This window comes from Pieris rapae, chromosome 11, assembly GCF_905147795.1.
Source record: "Pieris rapae chromosome 11, ilPieRapa1.1, whole genome shotgun sequence".
Taxonomy (NCBI): Eukaryota; Metazoa; Arthropoda; class Insecta; order Lepidoptera; family Pieridae; genus Pieris; species Pieris rapae.
The window spans coordinates 6,516,888-6,533,859 of NC_059519.1; the positions used below are offsets into that span (position 1 = coordinate 6,516,888).

The 16,972-nt window shown below is 32.4% G+C and overlaps 1 protein-coding gene across 1 annotated transcript; it reads left to right on the forward strand.

The window, feature by feature from the left end:
• Window positions 1–63: 63 nt before the first annotated feature.
• LOC110998763 (protein O-GlcNAcase) lies at window positions 64–13,687 on the forward strand. The gene is made up of 22 exons (XM_022267542.2): window positions 64–363; window positions 470–521; window positions 712–940; window positions 1,204–1,308; window positions 1,659–1,821; window positions 2,291–2,419; window positions 2,889–3,032; window positions 3,540–3,654; window positions 3,933–4,012; window positions 4,487–4,674; window positions 4,828–5,152; window positions 6,049–6,173; window positions 7,132–7,211; window positions 7,916–8,087; window positions 9,007–9,181; window positions 9,737–9,790; window positions 10,599–10,804; window positions 11,205–11,293; window positions 11,878–12,017; window positions 12,318–12,466; window positions 12,708–12,873; window positions 13,237–13,687. Exons 1-22 carry the CDS (start codon window positions 297–299, stop codon window positions 13,359–13,361), a joined length of 3,078 nt encoding a protein of 1,025 aa, XP_022123234.2. The 5' UTR covers window positions 64–296; the 3' UTR covers window positions 13,362–13,687.
• Window positions 13,688–16,972: the final 3,285 nt, after the last annotated feature.

The window sequence follows — 16,972 nt, forward strand, 5'->3', positions numbered from 1 at the left end:
TTGTGAATTGACACATCAAATGTTTCACCATACTTGACAGTTCTCAGTTATCACTTTCCCTTATACTCTATAGGACCACTATTTCAATTGAACAATTTAATTGTATCTCAATTATTTATTCTTTATATTTCTAGATAGTAATCTTAACTATAAATTCGCTTTTCACATAATTATAGACTAAGACTTACTTTTGATATTTATTTGATAACGTTGGGTGGATTGTTTTGATTAGAAATTGAATGATACAATTCCTCCGTTATATTCTTCGTTCTTATTTTTCCTTTTAATTAAAAAAAATGACGGAAACTTCAACTGATGATGCAGATTTTAGGCAAAAGAACTTCATTTGTGGCGTAGTTGAAGGTATGTTTATTTATAGAAATTCTAAATTTGCTTAGAATCGTGCGTATATACTTGTACACATAGTTATGTATCAAATGCCGGTCCTAATGGCCTGCTTCTGTTGTAGGCTTTTACGGCCGTCCTTGGACTACGGAGCAAAGAAAAGATCTGTTCATAAAGTAAGTCATTATCTAAGTCAATTGTTCTGTTAAGGTATTGATTTTTATACTAACATGTTATGATTCAATTGTAATTTTCTATTAATGTCCTTTGTTAAAAGTCACACTACATGTAAAGAATACATCTATTAGTATAAATCAGATAGTTTTATAGATCTGTCAGAATCTTATAGTTTTATTTTCTTGATAGGCTGAAGAAATGGGGCATGGACATGTATGTGTATGCTCCAAAAGATGATTACAAACATAGGGCTTACTGGAGGGAGTTGTATACTGTAGAAGAGGCTGAGCACTTGACTTCTCTTATATCTGAAGCAAAGGCCCATGGAATAACATTTTGTTATGCTTTATCTCCTGGTCTTGACATAACATACAGTAGTCAAAAGGAAATAACAACTTTAAAACGGAAATTGGAACAGGTATGAATTATTTAAAAGGATTTGTATAACACATATGCTTTTAAAAAAAAATTCTTCATTTATGAAACTGTGAAAAAAATAGAGTGTGAACTGTGTTTGGTACTGCTTGACTTAGACTTGACGCCATAAGACTGGAATCTAATATTGGCCCTAGCTATATTGCCTAAAGATGGCAAGACATGGGACACTGCTTCGAACCGTGAACAAATATCTTATATATATATTTTATTTATAATGTTTTTCTATTAGACAATTGGTTTTAGGTCTCACAATTCGGCTGCACATGCTTTTCTCTGCTGTTTGATGATATTGAGCCAGAAATGAGTGAAGCAGATAAGCAAATATTTCAGAGTTTTGCTCATGCACAGGTAATTTAAACTAACTTTAATATGTGTGTGCAAGGAAAGCTTGCTATTTGCTGTAGAGCTTAATTATGCTTCTAGTTTAAGGTAGTTCATAAATATGAAATTTTGTAGTTCTTACGGCTGAAAGTTTTATAATTTTATATAATTTCAGCCCAATAAACAATTAATATTCATGTCACATTGAATTGCATATAATTCTTAGAGAGGAATAGTTGAACAAATATATCATATTGCAATTAAGATACTGACTAACATTTTAAAATATGATAATCATTTAAATAATAAATAATTACTTTAATACAAATGAGTTTACCTCTACTTTTACAATTATTAAGATTATTAAGTGTTTGCAGGTATCCGTAACAAATGAAATTCATCAACACTTAGGGTGTCCACGATTTCTATTATGTCCTACTCAGTACTGTTCAACTAGAGCTGTACCTACAGTCAATAACTCTGAGTATCTTAATACTCTGGGTACTAAGCTTTCTCAGGAGATTGATATTATGTGGACAGGTAAAATATTGTTTAGCTAACTATGGCCTACTAACAACCATAAAGGTGGTTTGTATGTTATTGTAATTAGTAAATTTCCTATGTTCGTTAATCTCATGACAACCCTGGGTTTTTTGCTGTTTCAGCAAAGGAGCTATGTACCATAAACAATTTCTATACAGTTTTATTGCATATAGAAATATTGTTTTGTGAATGCTAAACATATCCATATGTATAGGCCATTGTCCCATTAATATTTTCCATTCAAACAATGAGTCATACTTTTGATATATCAAATATATTTGCGATGTTGAAGACTGATTCAAATTTGAATGCCTAGGTTTACAACAAATTTATTTTAACTATAGAGTTAAAAAATTTCTTAAACTAATACTTTTTTCATGTATATTTGTTGTTACCAACATATATACATGTAAACATAATTTTGTTTTGTGAATGATATTAACAAATTTTCTACTATATATTACAGGCCCAAAGGTAATATCTAAGATATTGACAACAGAATGCATAGAAGAGATAACACAGGTGCTGAGACGACCACCAGTGATATGGGACAATTTGCATGCTAATGATTATGATCAGAAACGGATATTTTTGGGTAAAAAAATCTTATTTGCAGATGAGATTAAATATAAAAATAAAAATTATTAATATTGAGAAGATCCTTTTTGATATAAATCAGGTGTTACGTCATAACAGTCCAAATTTACTCAAAATCGGTTAAGTAGTATGTAGTAGTAGTTTCAGCAGAGGCCTATGCTGAAAAGCAAGACAATCAAGAAACCGGTGTCTAATAGGAAATGATATTATAATATTTACATTTACCTTAAATAAATTTCGTAATAAGTATAAGTAGTATATAAAGTAGAAATAAGATAAAATGTAACTTACAAGATTGTTAATAAAGGCTATATTTATTTATTTATTTATTAGTAGTAGTTTATAAATGTGGGACATGTTTCTGCACATGTATTATCTAATAATAATAATCATATTTACAGAGGTAAATCGCATTTTCTTTATTTTTTAATTTTTTCTCATTAATAATACTAATGTCCCGTTAACAGGGCCATATTGCGGCAGGTCACCAGAGCTGATTCCATTGCTCCGCGGTGTCTTGACGAACCCCAACTGTGAATACAATGCTAATATGATTGCTATTAGGACGCTCGCACACTGGGCTAGTTGTAGCTTGGATGCGCCTACGCATAGTAAGTAAAACAATTAAGACCAAATTGCAATACATAAAAATAGTTTACAATTTCTTTATTGTATGTATATATAGCATACAAATATATAAAAAAATATAAGTCACACATTTATATCACCTCCATTTTTTATAGTAATGGTGCAGGTGCTTACAAACTTTGAAAAAAACAAAGAGTTCTCGTCCATTCTACGGCATTGATTTGAGAACTGGCAGTAAATGTAAATTTAGAAGCATACTGACCGTCATAACTATTCTGTAATAATTATAATTTAGCCTCAGTCATTCCTTGAAAAATGTACGCACGTAATTTTTTTTTTCAAGGACTTCTTATCTCTATAAGGCCTATACTCTTATAGGCCTTATATAATTGGCTCTATCTCTACCAACTTTCTTAAGCTCATCAACCCACTGTGCATAATTATGTCTATATTATGAATTTATATGAATTTTTTATCTATTAAATTGTGTTACCCTTATTGTGAACCTATATATGTCTAAAACATTTCAGATGAAGCAATATCATGGGATATAAAACTGGAAAGAGAGAGCGAGCAAGGTGTATGTGAAGATGACGTACCTCTCACTCTAGCGAAACATGTTTATCATCATAGACAGGCTTTAAGGTATATAATTCATTTATTCATTCCCATGTGACTTGTAATTTTATTTTGCGCTTTACCCTCAGTAGTATTTCTTTGTTTTTATTCTTCCTAACTAGGGTTGCCCGGATAGGAGGAATCACTTTTTTCTTTATAGAACAGGGGGAAAATTATGAGACCGCCCCATTAAATAATTTATATCAAACGGTTTAAATTTATATGTTTACTACTAACTGATTATAATTATCTTTAACTGCATACAGTTTTATAATTATTATTTTTTTAATTTCTTCTTGTTCCAGGCAAGCGATAAATGAATGGTTGCCCGAATTCTCAATCCCTAAAACTGCGCAGGGACCTGTGATTAAACCACAACCAAATGGTATGAATATTTTTTTTAAGGAAGTCTTATTTCAGCCGGAGCTAAGGCGGGATTGACAAATTTAATAAAGTAACATTGACTTTGTTTTCTAAATTTCAAGAAAATAATATTTTCTGTGGGAATAATTTACAGACTGAGTGACTGACAGGTGTTAATTATTACACTAAATGGTGATCGTAACTTAATGTTTTTATATACATATTTTATGTTCAAATTAGCGACAGATTAAATATATCTAAATCACGAAACTTTGATTCCGAGAAAATAATATTTACTGTGGGAACGCTCTGATTGACAGCCTGACTGAGTGACTGACAAGCGTTGGTAATTACACTAAATGGTGATCGTAACGTAATATTTTCATATATTTTGTGTTCATATTAGCGACAGATTAAAATTATCTAAATAATTAAAACTAATAAAAAAGGACGCCTTTAGCAGCTTCAAATAGCAATCTCCTTATTAATATTTCAGTGACGCCGGTAGCAATAATACCCATAGTGCCATCCGTCAACACATGCATGTCCCTCGTCAGCACTACGACCACTGCCACTACGAGTACAGCGGATCGGCCTTCCGCCATTCCCACTGTCACAACAACGCATTTACAAGGACTGCCTGACATGTGTCACTCGAATGTCACATCGTCATTGACAACTACGGTAAGTGTCATACATCAAAAATCCAGACAATAAAAAGCAAAGTTTATATCTCAATGTTCAACTATTTGAAGGATATTTATGTAGTCGAATGTACTGTGTCTATAATTTGTGTGTTTATCTAATAAGCGTTTATCTATATTTTATGTGTTATAGATGTCACCATCGGAAACATTCAATCCAGTTCCGAATCCAGTCATGAACTCTCTGGTTTCTGCGACTAAAGTGATTTTGAACGAATCCATTCCAAATCCGATAATTCCAATCGCTAATTCCAATGTTTCCATGCCGTCGGAAATTCCAGTTTCGACGCTTCCAGTGCCCATATTAGGTCTTAAAACAATCGATGATAAGGATGAAGCTATGGAAAAGTTGGATGCTAATGAACTTTCTAATGACAGTGAACATTGCTTCATGGATGTTAGGAAGGAAGAGGAAATTATTGTTGATGATGAACGGAATGGGGAAATGAGTCTTGGTGGTGAGTTTTTAGACTATTGTATACTTTATTAAATTTAGAACGACCTCAATAGATGTAATTAATCATAATTCATGTAACATATAGTTTACGTATATCTTCCAATATTACAAAAAATCCAGTTACACTACCTTTTAGTTTTGGGACTCAGTTTCGTAATCATTTTAATATTCTAATAGCCAAGTAAGTGATCAGACTCCTGTGACTGACACACGCCGTGACTTTTTAGGTCTAAGGAATTCATTATTCATCATCATTTCATAAATTCCATTAGTGCACAGCTAGGGATGGAAACTATGACTTGAGGGTTATATGTATATAGGTATGAAAAAAGAATAAACTGCTAGTAACATAGTAATCTAATCATCTGGTTAAAAATAACGTACAAATAAATAAGTAATGTATTAGTAACGTAAAAATGGATTTTTCTATGGACACGTTAAGGAGGTTTCAAGTATTACGTTAGGCAATTTTTGGAGATTCTGAAAATACGTTTATTTTAGAACATAAGATCATGGTACTTATTCCACGCCATTAAACGTCATGTAACGCGCCACCACACCCAATAGTAAAACGTGACCACCCAGTGACTCTTTATAAGTCTAAATAATATTATATTATAAATAAATGTAACCAATATGTGGTGTGAAGTACCGGAAAGTCCAAAATTATATTAACAATAACGCGTCTGTCCGGTGTCGTAACGTTAAAGAAGAAGAAAGAAGCCCCCCCCCCCCCCCCCCCAAATTTGTTACGTAGCGTAGGAGTATTTGGAACTAAACGTAACATTCGAACTTGCATCGTTTGATTGGAATATGAGATACAAATTGTATAGAATTCGTTTTTGATATGACAAAACTATCGAACTATTCGAATTTTTTTTATATAATTTATTTCAGACACGCCACAAACCCTAAGCCCCACCCGTGTGGCCCCGGATGTGGGTTTGGAGCCATTGGACGTGGATCTACCGTCAAACATCGTTACAGACTCGGATGTCGTTATGAACGATACATATAGCGAGGTATGGTATTTGATTTATATACAGTACATGTTACGTCACTGGATTTTACGATTAATTCTCTAGTCATCGAAATCACTCGGCTTTGCTTGTCTTTTATACACTCTATTTAGGATATACTCTCACTAACGAACACAATTAAATAATCAAAAATTTGTAATATATCCATTCGTCTGTTTACAAATTGGGATAAGTATCTCTTTAGATTGTCACAAACTTGTTTTGAGCGCTGTCAAATATGTCATAATGTACAAATTCTTGAAAGTAGATTCCGGCTCGTAAACTGTCAGTAGACATCATTATGTATACGGTATTACATTCTTAGTTGCACACAAATATGGCTACTGTAAACATGGTAAGTAAGAAAAAATCACTGTGTTGGTGAAAATGTTTTAATGATGCAATAGAGGCGGGGGAGATGTTAGTTTGAGAAAAGTTTTCCAAAGAATTGTTTTTATGTTATTACTTAGAGTTTTGTTATCTCCAATCAACGACAATTATCTAACGTCAAACTATGCACAGGCGTTGAATGTTATGTATTTAACCCTGTATTTCTGGTATTTAAAGTTTGTTTATATATTTTACACTGTATTTCTCGTATTTAATGTTTGTTATTTTATAAGTTTTATTCGTTATTCTTCAAACCTTCGAAGTAGAACGTATTACTTGGAGACAGAGTACGTTTTCATATTGACTCTGCAATTGACCCTAGTCTTCGCATATATAATTTATGTTTAAAGAACTTTATTTCTAATTACAAAACAGAAATATTTTATTTACATGAGAAACTTAATATATACGAGCGAGATACACGTCGCCATTAGCCGTAACAATTTTAGTCAGCTATGTTCATTCTAACATGTATCTTGACTGCCTTTTTGAATTTGTAATTTAAATCCGTGATAGTTCTTAATAATTAATCTTTAAAATATTTTTTGTTATCTTTTTTAATGATTTTCAGAATGGTTCAATGCAAGTGGAGCCAAGTAACAGCCCTCTCAGCGGAGATATGATGGTTGAGCAAATTGATGTTACTGATGTGTAAGTTTTATCAAATACAGTTAAAATTTGTTATAAAAAATCGAAGGGACTGTTGGGTACCTTTCTCGAACGTGATTTGCTGTTTTGTTGATGACTTTGTTTTGTTAACCATTATTGTTACATTTTAGATGAAAGGTTTTGTAAAATAATCAGTAGATTTAGTTTTATGCTGTAAACTCAATAAATAAATACATTAATAAAACAATAAAGGGACTACTCATATTTTGTATTAACTGAAACTGTTAGTCGTTACACCCGATGACGTTATTAAATACCTAATACAACAGATTCAGCCGCAACCTTTGATTTTGGTCATTATAACCGTTATGTTGTTTTAAACGAAAAGTTTTAACTGTATATAATAAAATTAATCAAATTCTTCGAGTTACCTTCTTTCAAGCTACTCACAGTCCTACAATACTTAGTTTAACCTTAAAAATATAAATACATTAAAGAAAACATTTTCGCTCTGGTAGCAGCGTTTGACCCTTTCAACGGAAGCAAAAACTTAAAATAATAATAATTTTTTTGCATTAAAATCTCCTTTAAGCCAACTGAATTTGTATGTGTACAATATATTTTTAGAAGTGTATGTATATATTAATCAAAATGAGTACCGGAACCAATAAATCTTTATTTCCTATATAAGGGTTTCAATACATAAAAAGCAGATTTCATATATTTGTGTAATTCATATCTTTTAGATCATCGGAGTCCCTTAAAGAGAATCAGTTGACAACGGATGATCTTCTTCTACTCTGTGACTTGTTCTATCTGCCTTTCGAGCATGGGTCTCGTGGTCTCCGGATGCTCCATGACTTCCATTGGCTGACTTCTCATGCTGCTAGTATACTGCCTAGAGGTAGTAAGCCTGAGGTATGTATAGATATATACTCGCGTAAACTAAACCAGTTGAGTTAAAACGAGTGATACTTTATCTATATTAATATTTTAAAGAGGATAAATTTGTGTATGTTTGTAGCGAAAAAACTCCAATCTACTGAAACTTATTTTTCAAATACATAAGCAAATAAAGCTTCAGTGGTTGAAAGCTGAGACGGATCGTTACGATCCGGTAAAATAATATTCTAAATGAGTTAGTTTATTTGTACGAAAGTATAAAATAAGTTTAAACGAAGTATAAAATCCTGATACATCTTCATAAGATTAGACGATAGTAGGTTTCTGTCAATTTTGTAAATAGCTTAATTGTATTTTATTTTAGTTTGGCCATGCATGGACTGTAAATACATACATACAATAAGTAGTTTTTTTATGTTACAGAATTAGTTTAGTAAGGATAAAAAAACGTTGATATAATTCCATTTAATTATGGATTACTCTGGAATATTAATTAAACTGAAATATTTAGACTACTGAATATATTTTATTAACCTTTTGTACTTTGTTTTTATCATTGCCGTTAAAGCGTGATAAATCTATATTATACATAGGAAATTTATAGCAATTAATATTGTTAAAATAATGTTGCTTCACACAGTAACAATAAAAATTGAGTTGTTTTGGTTCAAAAACAAAATATTTTTATAATAACTGGTACTTACAGTTTGTTCTGGGTCCGATTTCGGTCTGATGTCTTATTCTTCATATAATTTAGATTTAATTGGAACTTGACTGATGTATGCACACGATGTTTTGAGTTTAATAATATTTTACCGATATCGCGAGCGAACTGTGAACGGCATTATAGTGTACGTATATAATTACGTACGTAATTAAGTACATACATAAAAAGGATAGAATATAATTGAAAAAATATAAATGCCTTTTATAGACGAGTGAATGGCGTCGTCGCCACCGTCGTTTCACGTGGTGGGCGCAACGCAGTCGTAGGCTCGGGCGAAGACTTGCGGCCGCGCCTAACAAAGAACTGCACGCCGAGTTACGCCCGTATGTGTGGGACTTGTGCGCTGTTTTGGCTTTATTGTCCGCCTTTTTAAAGTGGCTTGGTGAGTGTTAAATTTTTTTAACTGTTTTTTTTTTTAATTAAGACAGAATTTGAGGTTTTTTTAACGCCCCGTTGTCTTACTATGCTGTCGGGAGTAATATTCAAAGTTTTGTGTCTTGTTACTTGATGATGCTTCATTTATTAGATACATTGATAATAAAGAATTAAATTATGTGATATGAATGTGAGAAGCCATTTTTTGTGTAATTTGATGTTATTGCTTATTTAATTAATACATTTCAGTTAAGAAAATACATTTTTACCTGATATAATTAATATAAACTTATAATTATTAAAAAATAATAAAAAAAAAATCGTCGCTTCGCGTGCTTTACAGCGTGCGTGGTCAGTGACTGAAGACACATTTGTCTTCAGTGTTGAATGTCAAAAAGTATCACAGCTGTAGAAAAAGTTATATTATCTGTATTTATTTCCCTAGAGTTGATATCGACTAAAATATGACAGGCTTTTGCAGAAATTGCTCACGGTGTCCAATCCTCGAAAATGAAGGACATATAAATTTTTCTTTTGATATATTATTGTTTCCTCGTTTCAGAGCTGGGTAAATTTCCTGCTAACATCGCAACGAACATGCAAGGAAGTTATACATGTAAGTAAATAAATCTTTAGTATTTGTCTTTAACTATATACACATAAAAAACAATAAGAAAGCCAAGATTAAAGGCAGCATTGACCATGCTTAAGCGTTCGACTCTTATACCTGAGATCGTAGTTACGAACCTCGGCTCTGCACATATGGACGTACTTACTACACGTAGAAGTTAACTAGGCACCTCGCTTTAATGACGTCATTGTGATGTACTACAAACTGCATAAAAAATTAATTCAATTAATCTTTAAGGCCCCTCGACACTCGTGATAGTAGTATCTATTGATTATTTATAATGCCAACGTTTATCAAACTTTAGCATGCAAATAGGTTCGCGGGCCGCGTTTAAAAGTAGGTACATAGTACATTTTAAAGTAGTGGTAATTTTTTGCGATAGACATGAAATAATACGATAGTGTTATTATACTAGAATTCATTAAAATGACAAAATTAAATTATAAATTTACAATTGTTACAAACTACGAAATTTAATACACCGAAATCAATGAGGAACTTCAGCTTGAATTTTCATAGATACAAAGACGTAAATAATTTTTCAAATTATCGTCAGCTAAGCTGCTGTATTTTTTGTAGAAATCTTTTTATGTGTCGCCCTCGAGGATAAGTAGTAACTAATGTAATATTTTTTAATTGGGTATTTTTCAAAATGTCTCGCGGGTTGGATCATTTCTTACAAAGGGCCGGGTCGGGTTGCCCATATATGGTGGTTGCCCATATATGGTGGTTGCCCATATATGGTGTAAGAAAATGAAATTTTGAACCGATTGGGGTATTAATATTCGCGTAGGGTTCTCGAAAGGTTGGCGGGAGGCGTTCGAGAGCGGTGCTCAAGAGCCGTGGGTGTTCCGTGGTGGGTTAGCGGCTGATTTGCGTCGTCTTGTGCCTTTGGATTGCGGACCGGATTTGAGACACTCCCTTCCTAATGCAATGCCGCCGCTATTATGCACTGCGCCTCAGACTGTACGACCTTATATGCCGAGCGATGAAGCACAGGTAATCTACTTTTGTTGCATATAATAATCGTTTTAATATGAATAAAACGATGTGTTGCATTGACCATTGTTGTGAGGTTAGACGCTGTCAACCAATCACAATCAAGCATTGTGAACGATGTTTTGACGTTCTGTCTAATTAGTTGTAACTGTTAAGGTAGAATAATGTAGTGGAAATAAATAAAGGTTTAGTTTTGTAAAGAAATCAGTTTAATAAAATGCTTTTTTGAGTACGTACGTGAATATGTGAACCTACGAATTCGGATATATGGAAAGAATATCTTGTAGTAAAAGCATTATACTAATCAAGAATAAATTGGTTCGGGCCGATGTTATATCTGGATGATATATCATGATCTCGATGTTTGCTTGATTTTATTATGTTAAAATCGTGTTCCTAGGTGTGTACCATCTGTCACAAGACATGTCGTGATGGAGGTGACTGCAGCGATCTGTTTCCGAGCGACCTTCAGAGTTTGCCAGCTGATAGGTGAGTTTGTGTTCTGTACTACTGCTTATTCTCTAACGGTATTTCTGAGAATTCAATAAAAATATATTACGCGTTCATTATAGTTTTCCGATAAACTTAGGAGAACAATCATTGAATAATTCAGGATATAAAAAAATATAAAAAGCAGCCGCTATTTAATAACAATACCTTTTTATGTTTGAGTAGAAATTGTAGGTACAAAAAATAATATTTTCCGTTTTTTACAAGCAGTGATACGAAAACAAAGGTAACGCCACCGTAACAAGTAAATATTGTTGTTCTTAAACTATCTCTTTGTTGCTTCGACAATAAAAAAAATAATAATATTGCGGGTATAAATTGAGATGTAAGCTGTATCTTTTACGTTAGGTCAAACTACACATGGTGTGCAAATTTGATTGATATCGATTCGGTAGTTTAGGAGTCCATCGCGGACAAACAACGTGACATGTAATTTATCTTAATATATATAAATTTACTGATCTGTTGATAATTATGTCGATAAATAATGAGCACTAAGTTACGCCTGTATTCTAAACAATTTTACGATAATATAAATAACACAAACACTTTTGGATTACCAGATTAGTTATGCCCTTCCTAACGCTGACACCGGAGTTGTGTATGGTGATAGAGGACGACGGCGATTGTCTGTCTGAGGAGACAGCAGAGAACGACGATGACTTGGAAGGCGATAAGCCTGAAACAAGCAACCAAGCAAATGGTTTGTTTAAATAAGATTAAAATAGACTTTCTCATAACGAGTTACAATTTTACTAATATTGCCTTTGTAGTATTGTCTTTTATTAACATAACTTTTACACATTTAAAGAAAAACACTTTTTTAACGGATTGAAGTTATGTATTTAAACTTATAATTATTTAAATATAATTTTAAATTTAACCGACGTTTCGCGTGCTTTACAGCGTGCGTGGTCAAGGTGACTGAAGACAAAATAATATTGCCTTTCAACAGAAATGAATCACCTAATAAAACTTATTTATTGCTTAAATGTTTTTCCAGGATCCAAGACAGAAATAATAGGGTACGCCTGTGCAGTGCTAAATAGCAAGGAGTTTTACAAGAAACAGGAGATTGCTTGGATACCGGAGATGTGTGTAAAATACCCCGAAGAACTAATACAAAGAGAGGATCTAAGCCAGGCTGCTAAGGTAAACATAGAATAAAAATCTGTAGACATAGAAGATAACTGTGTCATCTTATTAAGTTTATTTTTCCTACAAGTTCGCGTTTAGTTTAAAAAATAAAATATTATGTATATAGTCACACGTATTTACAGACAAACACACATATATTTAGATTATATTTCAATAAGCCATTCATGGCAATTTTTCTTTGTTGTGAATTTTTAATTATTTTGTAATAAAAAAAATTGTGTGTAAAAATTTTTAGGACTCCGTTGGTCACTTCCACCAGTTCAGTACATTGGAGCGCGCTCCAGAGGCGGTTAGTGCGTCCCACCCGGCGCTGCTAACATGTTGTGTTCTTCGCGAAACAAGAGACCCGCATGCGCCGGCAAGACTGCTTACTTGTTTACTTGCTGCACTAAGGGCAAATGGTAAGTAATTACGGTTCTAATATATTACCAGTTGCAAAATACATAATATATCTGTAAAAAATTACGTAGATTTTTTTCATAAAAAACACATGCTGTATAAAATGTACTAATAAGCTTTCGGTCATAAGTTTCCGATTCGAAGGACCAATTTATCAATCTCAATCAACAAGCGTACATTTATCTATTTCATTGATAATTTTTTCACTCATTATGAAGAACATAGAATGAAATAGTAATAGAGGAATCGTAATCTTTGAATACTGAACTTTGACGACTGCATGTGTGGGCAATATATAAAAGTTATTTGGCGTGTTATAGAGAGATTCCATCCATATAAAATATAAGGAATCCATAAAATTCCAGGTGTAAATGGCGTCCATGCGTGTATCAACTCGACTGACCACTATTTGCTGCAGTTCTATAACAAACTTGGCTTCGTTGAGTTATCCCGTGATAATGGACGTGTTTACCTCGCGCGATCTTTCTAGCGCCCGTACATTTGTATGAGACTGCCTCGAACTAGGAAACAGTCCTAATGATAAGCCCACTAAGCGACGTTATTCGAAATCACTTAAGATGTTAGTTTAAGTCAACAGATGAAATGCAGTTAGTCTATTCTACTGCCCAAAAAATTTAAATTAATTTTTGTGATTTAAATCTGTCCAGCACTCTTAACTACGATATTATATTTGGCAAATAATATTTGAATCAATAGTCTATGTGTCGCAGTAAGGTAGTTAAATCAGAGGGTTTATTGAATCTCTAGACAGTTAATTAAAGAACTGAGAGCTTGGAAATTCTGTGTTTGGTTTTATTGTATTGTATTGTAGGCAACAGACTAACCTGACCTAATATGGTTAGGTCAGGTTAGTCTGTTGCCTAGGAACGTTTAGGAACCTTGTTAAACGTGTGAACGATTTCACTTGACGGAACTATATTTATTGAATATCGATCTTTAATTAACTGTCTAGAGATTAAATAAACTCCGATTAAAGTACTTTACTTCGACATGCATTGGTAAGTAATTTGTAGTATATTTATTTTCTATTAATCGTTTTCGAATAATCAAAACAGTAAAGCATAAATAACCATTCACTCACTTTTTTAATTTTAAGTTCACAATTATGCTACAATTGCAAATTAAACTTGAAAATAAATAAAGTTCTTTTAATTTAAGAATATGAGAATTCGCCTTAAAATAATTGTAGCTCCCGGCAAATAAATTTGTAAATTGCGAACATTTAGATACTACGTAAGTTCTTACCTTTTTGCGTACGTACCTACGTAAATTTTTACTTTCGAAACATGAGTGAGAAATCGATTTAATCGATTATTTCGATTATAAGTGTGGGTTCTATTGCTATGGTCACGTGACATGCTTTTTTGAATGCTTTATCTGTCGTCCGAAAACTATGATGTAAATATTTACACCCGACATACATTTTATCATTGATGTAATTTATAGGTTATTGGTACTAAAACTTTTCTATGCAGTGAAAACATAATTTTATAAAATTGTCAATGGTTGACTACATTATTTACATGCAATTTTAAATTTGTCAAATTGTCATGATTTAGTTGATAAGTAGATTTAAGACTATTGCGTAGCACAGTTGCACTGATCCACTGCGTTAGTGTTATTTTTTGACTTGACAGTTCTGTCGTTTGTCACTGACAATTGACATTCGTAAGTTAGCTGATAATTTTCCACAGACTTCATAAGGAGATCATTTTAGAAAAGAACCATTCTACAACTCTACAGCTCGACTAAACGAAATTTAATCTGTAATATAGCTAAACAGTGGTTAAACTCTTAGTTAGTTTTAGTACTGGTTCTAATTAAACATTATTCTTCTATTGTATCGTCTAGTCCAGGAAGGCTGTTTGAAATTTTTTTTTGTGATTGATTCCGTTGTGTAAACGATGAAAGTTTCTCTCTGAATTTGTTAAAAAAATTGTGACAATCTATCAATCAATTTTAAATAATTAAAAATTTTATAAAATATTTTATAATATATAATGTAGTTGTATAATAACTATTTAATAAAATAATTGTCAAGAATCGCGCTTTGGACTATATAACCGCCCGTATAAAAATGACTAAGAATTAATGATTGAGAATGGAAAACGAAATTTTTAACAACAGTGACGTAGGTATAGGTATGAAATTAAAAAGCGTACTTTAAATATTGTACACGTTTAAATCAGATCAGTCAAGAATAGAGTTAGGGCGCGGCCACACGATGCGGTAATGGTGCGGTGCTGCAACGTCATCCTACATAAAAATTACTATAACGCGCCGTTACCACATCATATGGCCGCGCTCTTAAGGGATTGTGATATTTTGGACACCTGTATTCCAAAACGTGATTCAATCTAGTTTTATGATTCTATTTACGTGGAATATTAACAATTATGCATATTATGTTCAACATTAATAAAAAAATGTTTTCTTTTAAATATAGGGTACTAACATATTTCTTCGGTAGAAGTCCGAATTGCCGGTGTAAAGTAAGATTCAAGAGTTTAGCGACTCGATTCGATTCCCGGCTGTGCACCGATGTTCTTTCTATGTGTGCATTTAATATTTTGCTCGAACGATGAACGAAAGAATTGTGAGGAAACCGGCTTGCCTGAGACGCAAAAAGTCGACGGCGTCAGTCACAGGATCAGCAGATTTTTACCTGCCTATTAGATTGGCAAATGATCATAAAACAGATACAGAAATCTGTGGTGGAAATTTAAACCGGAACCGACTCAGAATTTTACACATACTAAAACCTGCTTAGTATTAGGTACGCCTGGGTCAAAGAAGCATAAAAATACTTATTAAGTTTAAATACCTAAGGTAGTTTTGTATGAATAGATTTGAAGCGTTTTAGGATATGTATGTCTTTAATTAGGTCAGATAGAAAACTCTAGGTAAATCGAAGCATTTTTTATAAGTCTAATAAATACTTATTCACATGAATGTAAATAAAAAATTACGATTGGTTATAAAATTTATTTCAATTTGATAAATCTATTAATAATTATGTCTAATAGACTAATAGCATGACTGCATTTTATAGGTCTAAGTTATTATGTGACCAATTTGGCATTTACTATTTGAAATTAGCAATGTCTTAATAAAACTTTGTACATTATTAGCCAACATTTTCTTCCATTTGCGTAACGTTTAGTGTTAGGAGTGTAATATAGAAATCTCTATACGATTTGTTTAGTTGTGTTTCAGCTTAAATTGCTTGTCTTGCGCTCTTGTTGATTTTCACATTTTTATAAGCTTAAATAGTTATTAAATGGTTTTATTATTACCATTTTTTTAATACATAGGAGTGTACATTGTTTGTCTGATGTTTATTATTATAAGTGAATTGAAAGCTTATAATTTAGCGGGTGCCTGCATGATTACTTATTTGTTAGGCTCAGAAAAGTACTAACACTATGACATTATGATTAATAATTTTTGGGTAGCATTTGAAAAATATAACAACCTGATAATATTGTTACGTTACTATTATAACGTAACAATTTGTCAACATGAGATAAACGGTAACTAAGCACTGCAGAGCCCAAATCATAAGACGCTACTGCAGTATGCTCCTACAAATTATTTGAGATAAACATTTACATCATACATTTCAAGTGTAACCCTAGCGGTTTAGGCAGCGCACGCTAGATTAGCTCGCAGAAGCCATCTAGGTATTTTTTACTTACTAAATAAAAAAGATATTTTGGACAATTTAAATAATAACTTTCTTAATTTGTAAAAAAAAGTACGTTTATTATGGAAAATAAAGAAAGACAGGTATCATTTATTCCACGTCATTAAATTTGAACCTGTAGGCATAGGCATTGAGTAGGGACTCATCGGCAAAGAACAGAGGGTGTAGGCCGAGAGAAAAAGCCGGCGTAAAAAACTCTCGGTACTCTTAAAAAAGCAAATCATCAAACAATACTTATTTTAAAACAAATATAGCAGTTATTACGTGAAAGAGTAACAAACATCCATCCAACTTACAAATTTTCGCGTTTATAAAACTATTAGTATTCAATTATATATTAACTGTTTATTTTTAATATAGCGTTAAAAGTAGCT

Excerpts from the sequence above, each read along its gene's own strand:
- LOC110998763 (XM_022267542.2), top strand. The coding sequence starts at position 297 with ATGACGGAAACTTCAACTGATGATGCAGATTTTAGGCAAAAGAACTTC. Across the intron at positions 1,309-1,658 it reads AGAGTTTTGCTCATGCACAG|GTATCCGTAACAAATGAAAT; the intron begins GTAATTTAAACT and ends AAGTGTTTGCAG. Across the intron at positions 1,822-2,290 it reads GATTGATATTATGTGGACAG|GCCCAAAGGTAATATCTAAG; the intron begins GTAAAATATTGT and ends TATATATTACAG.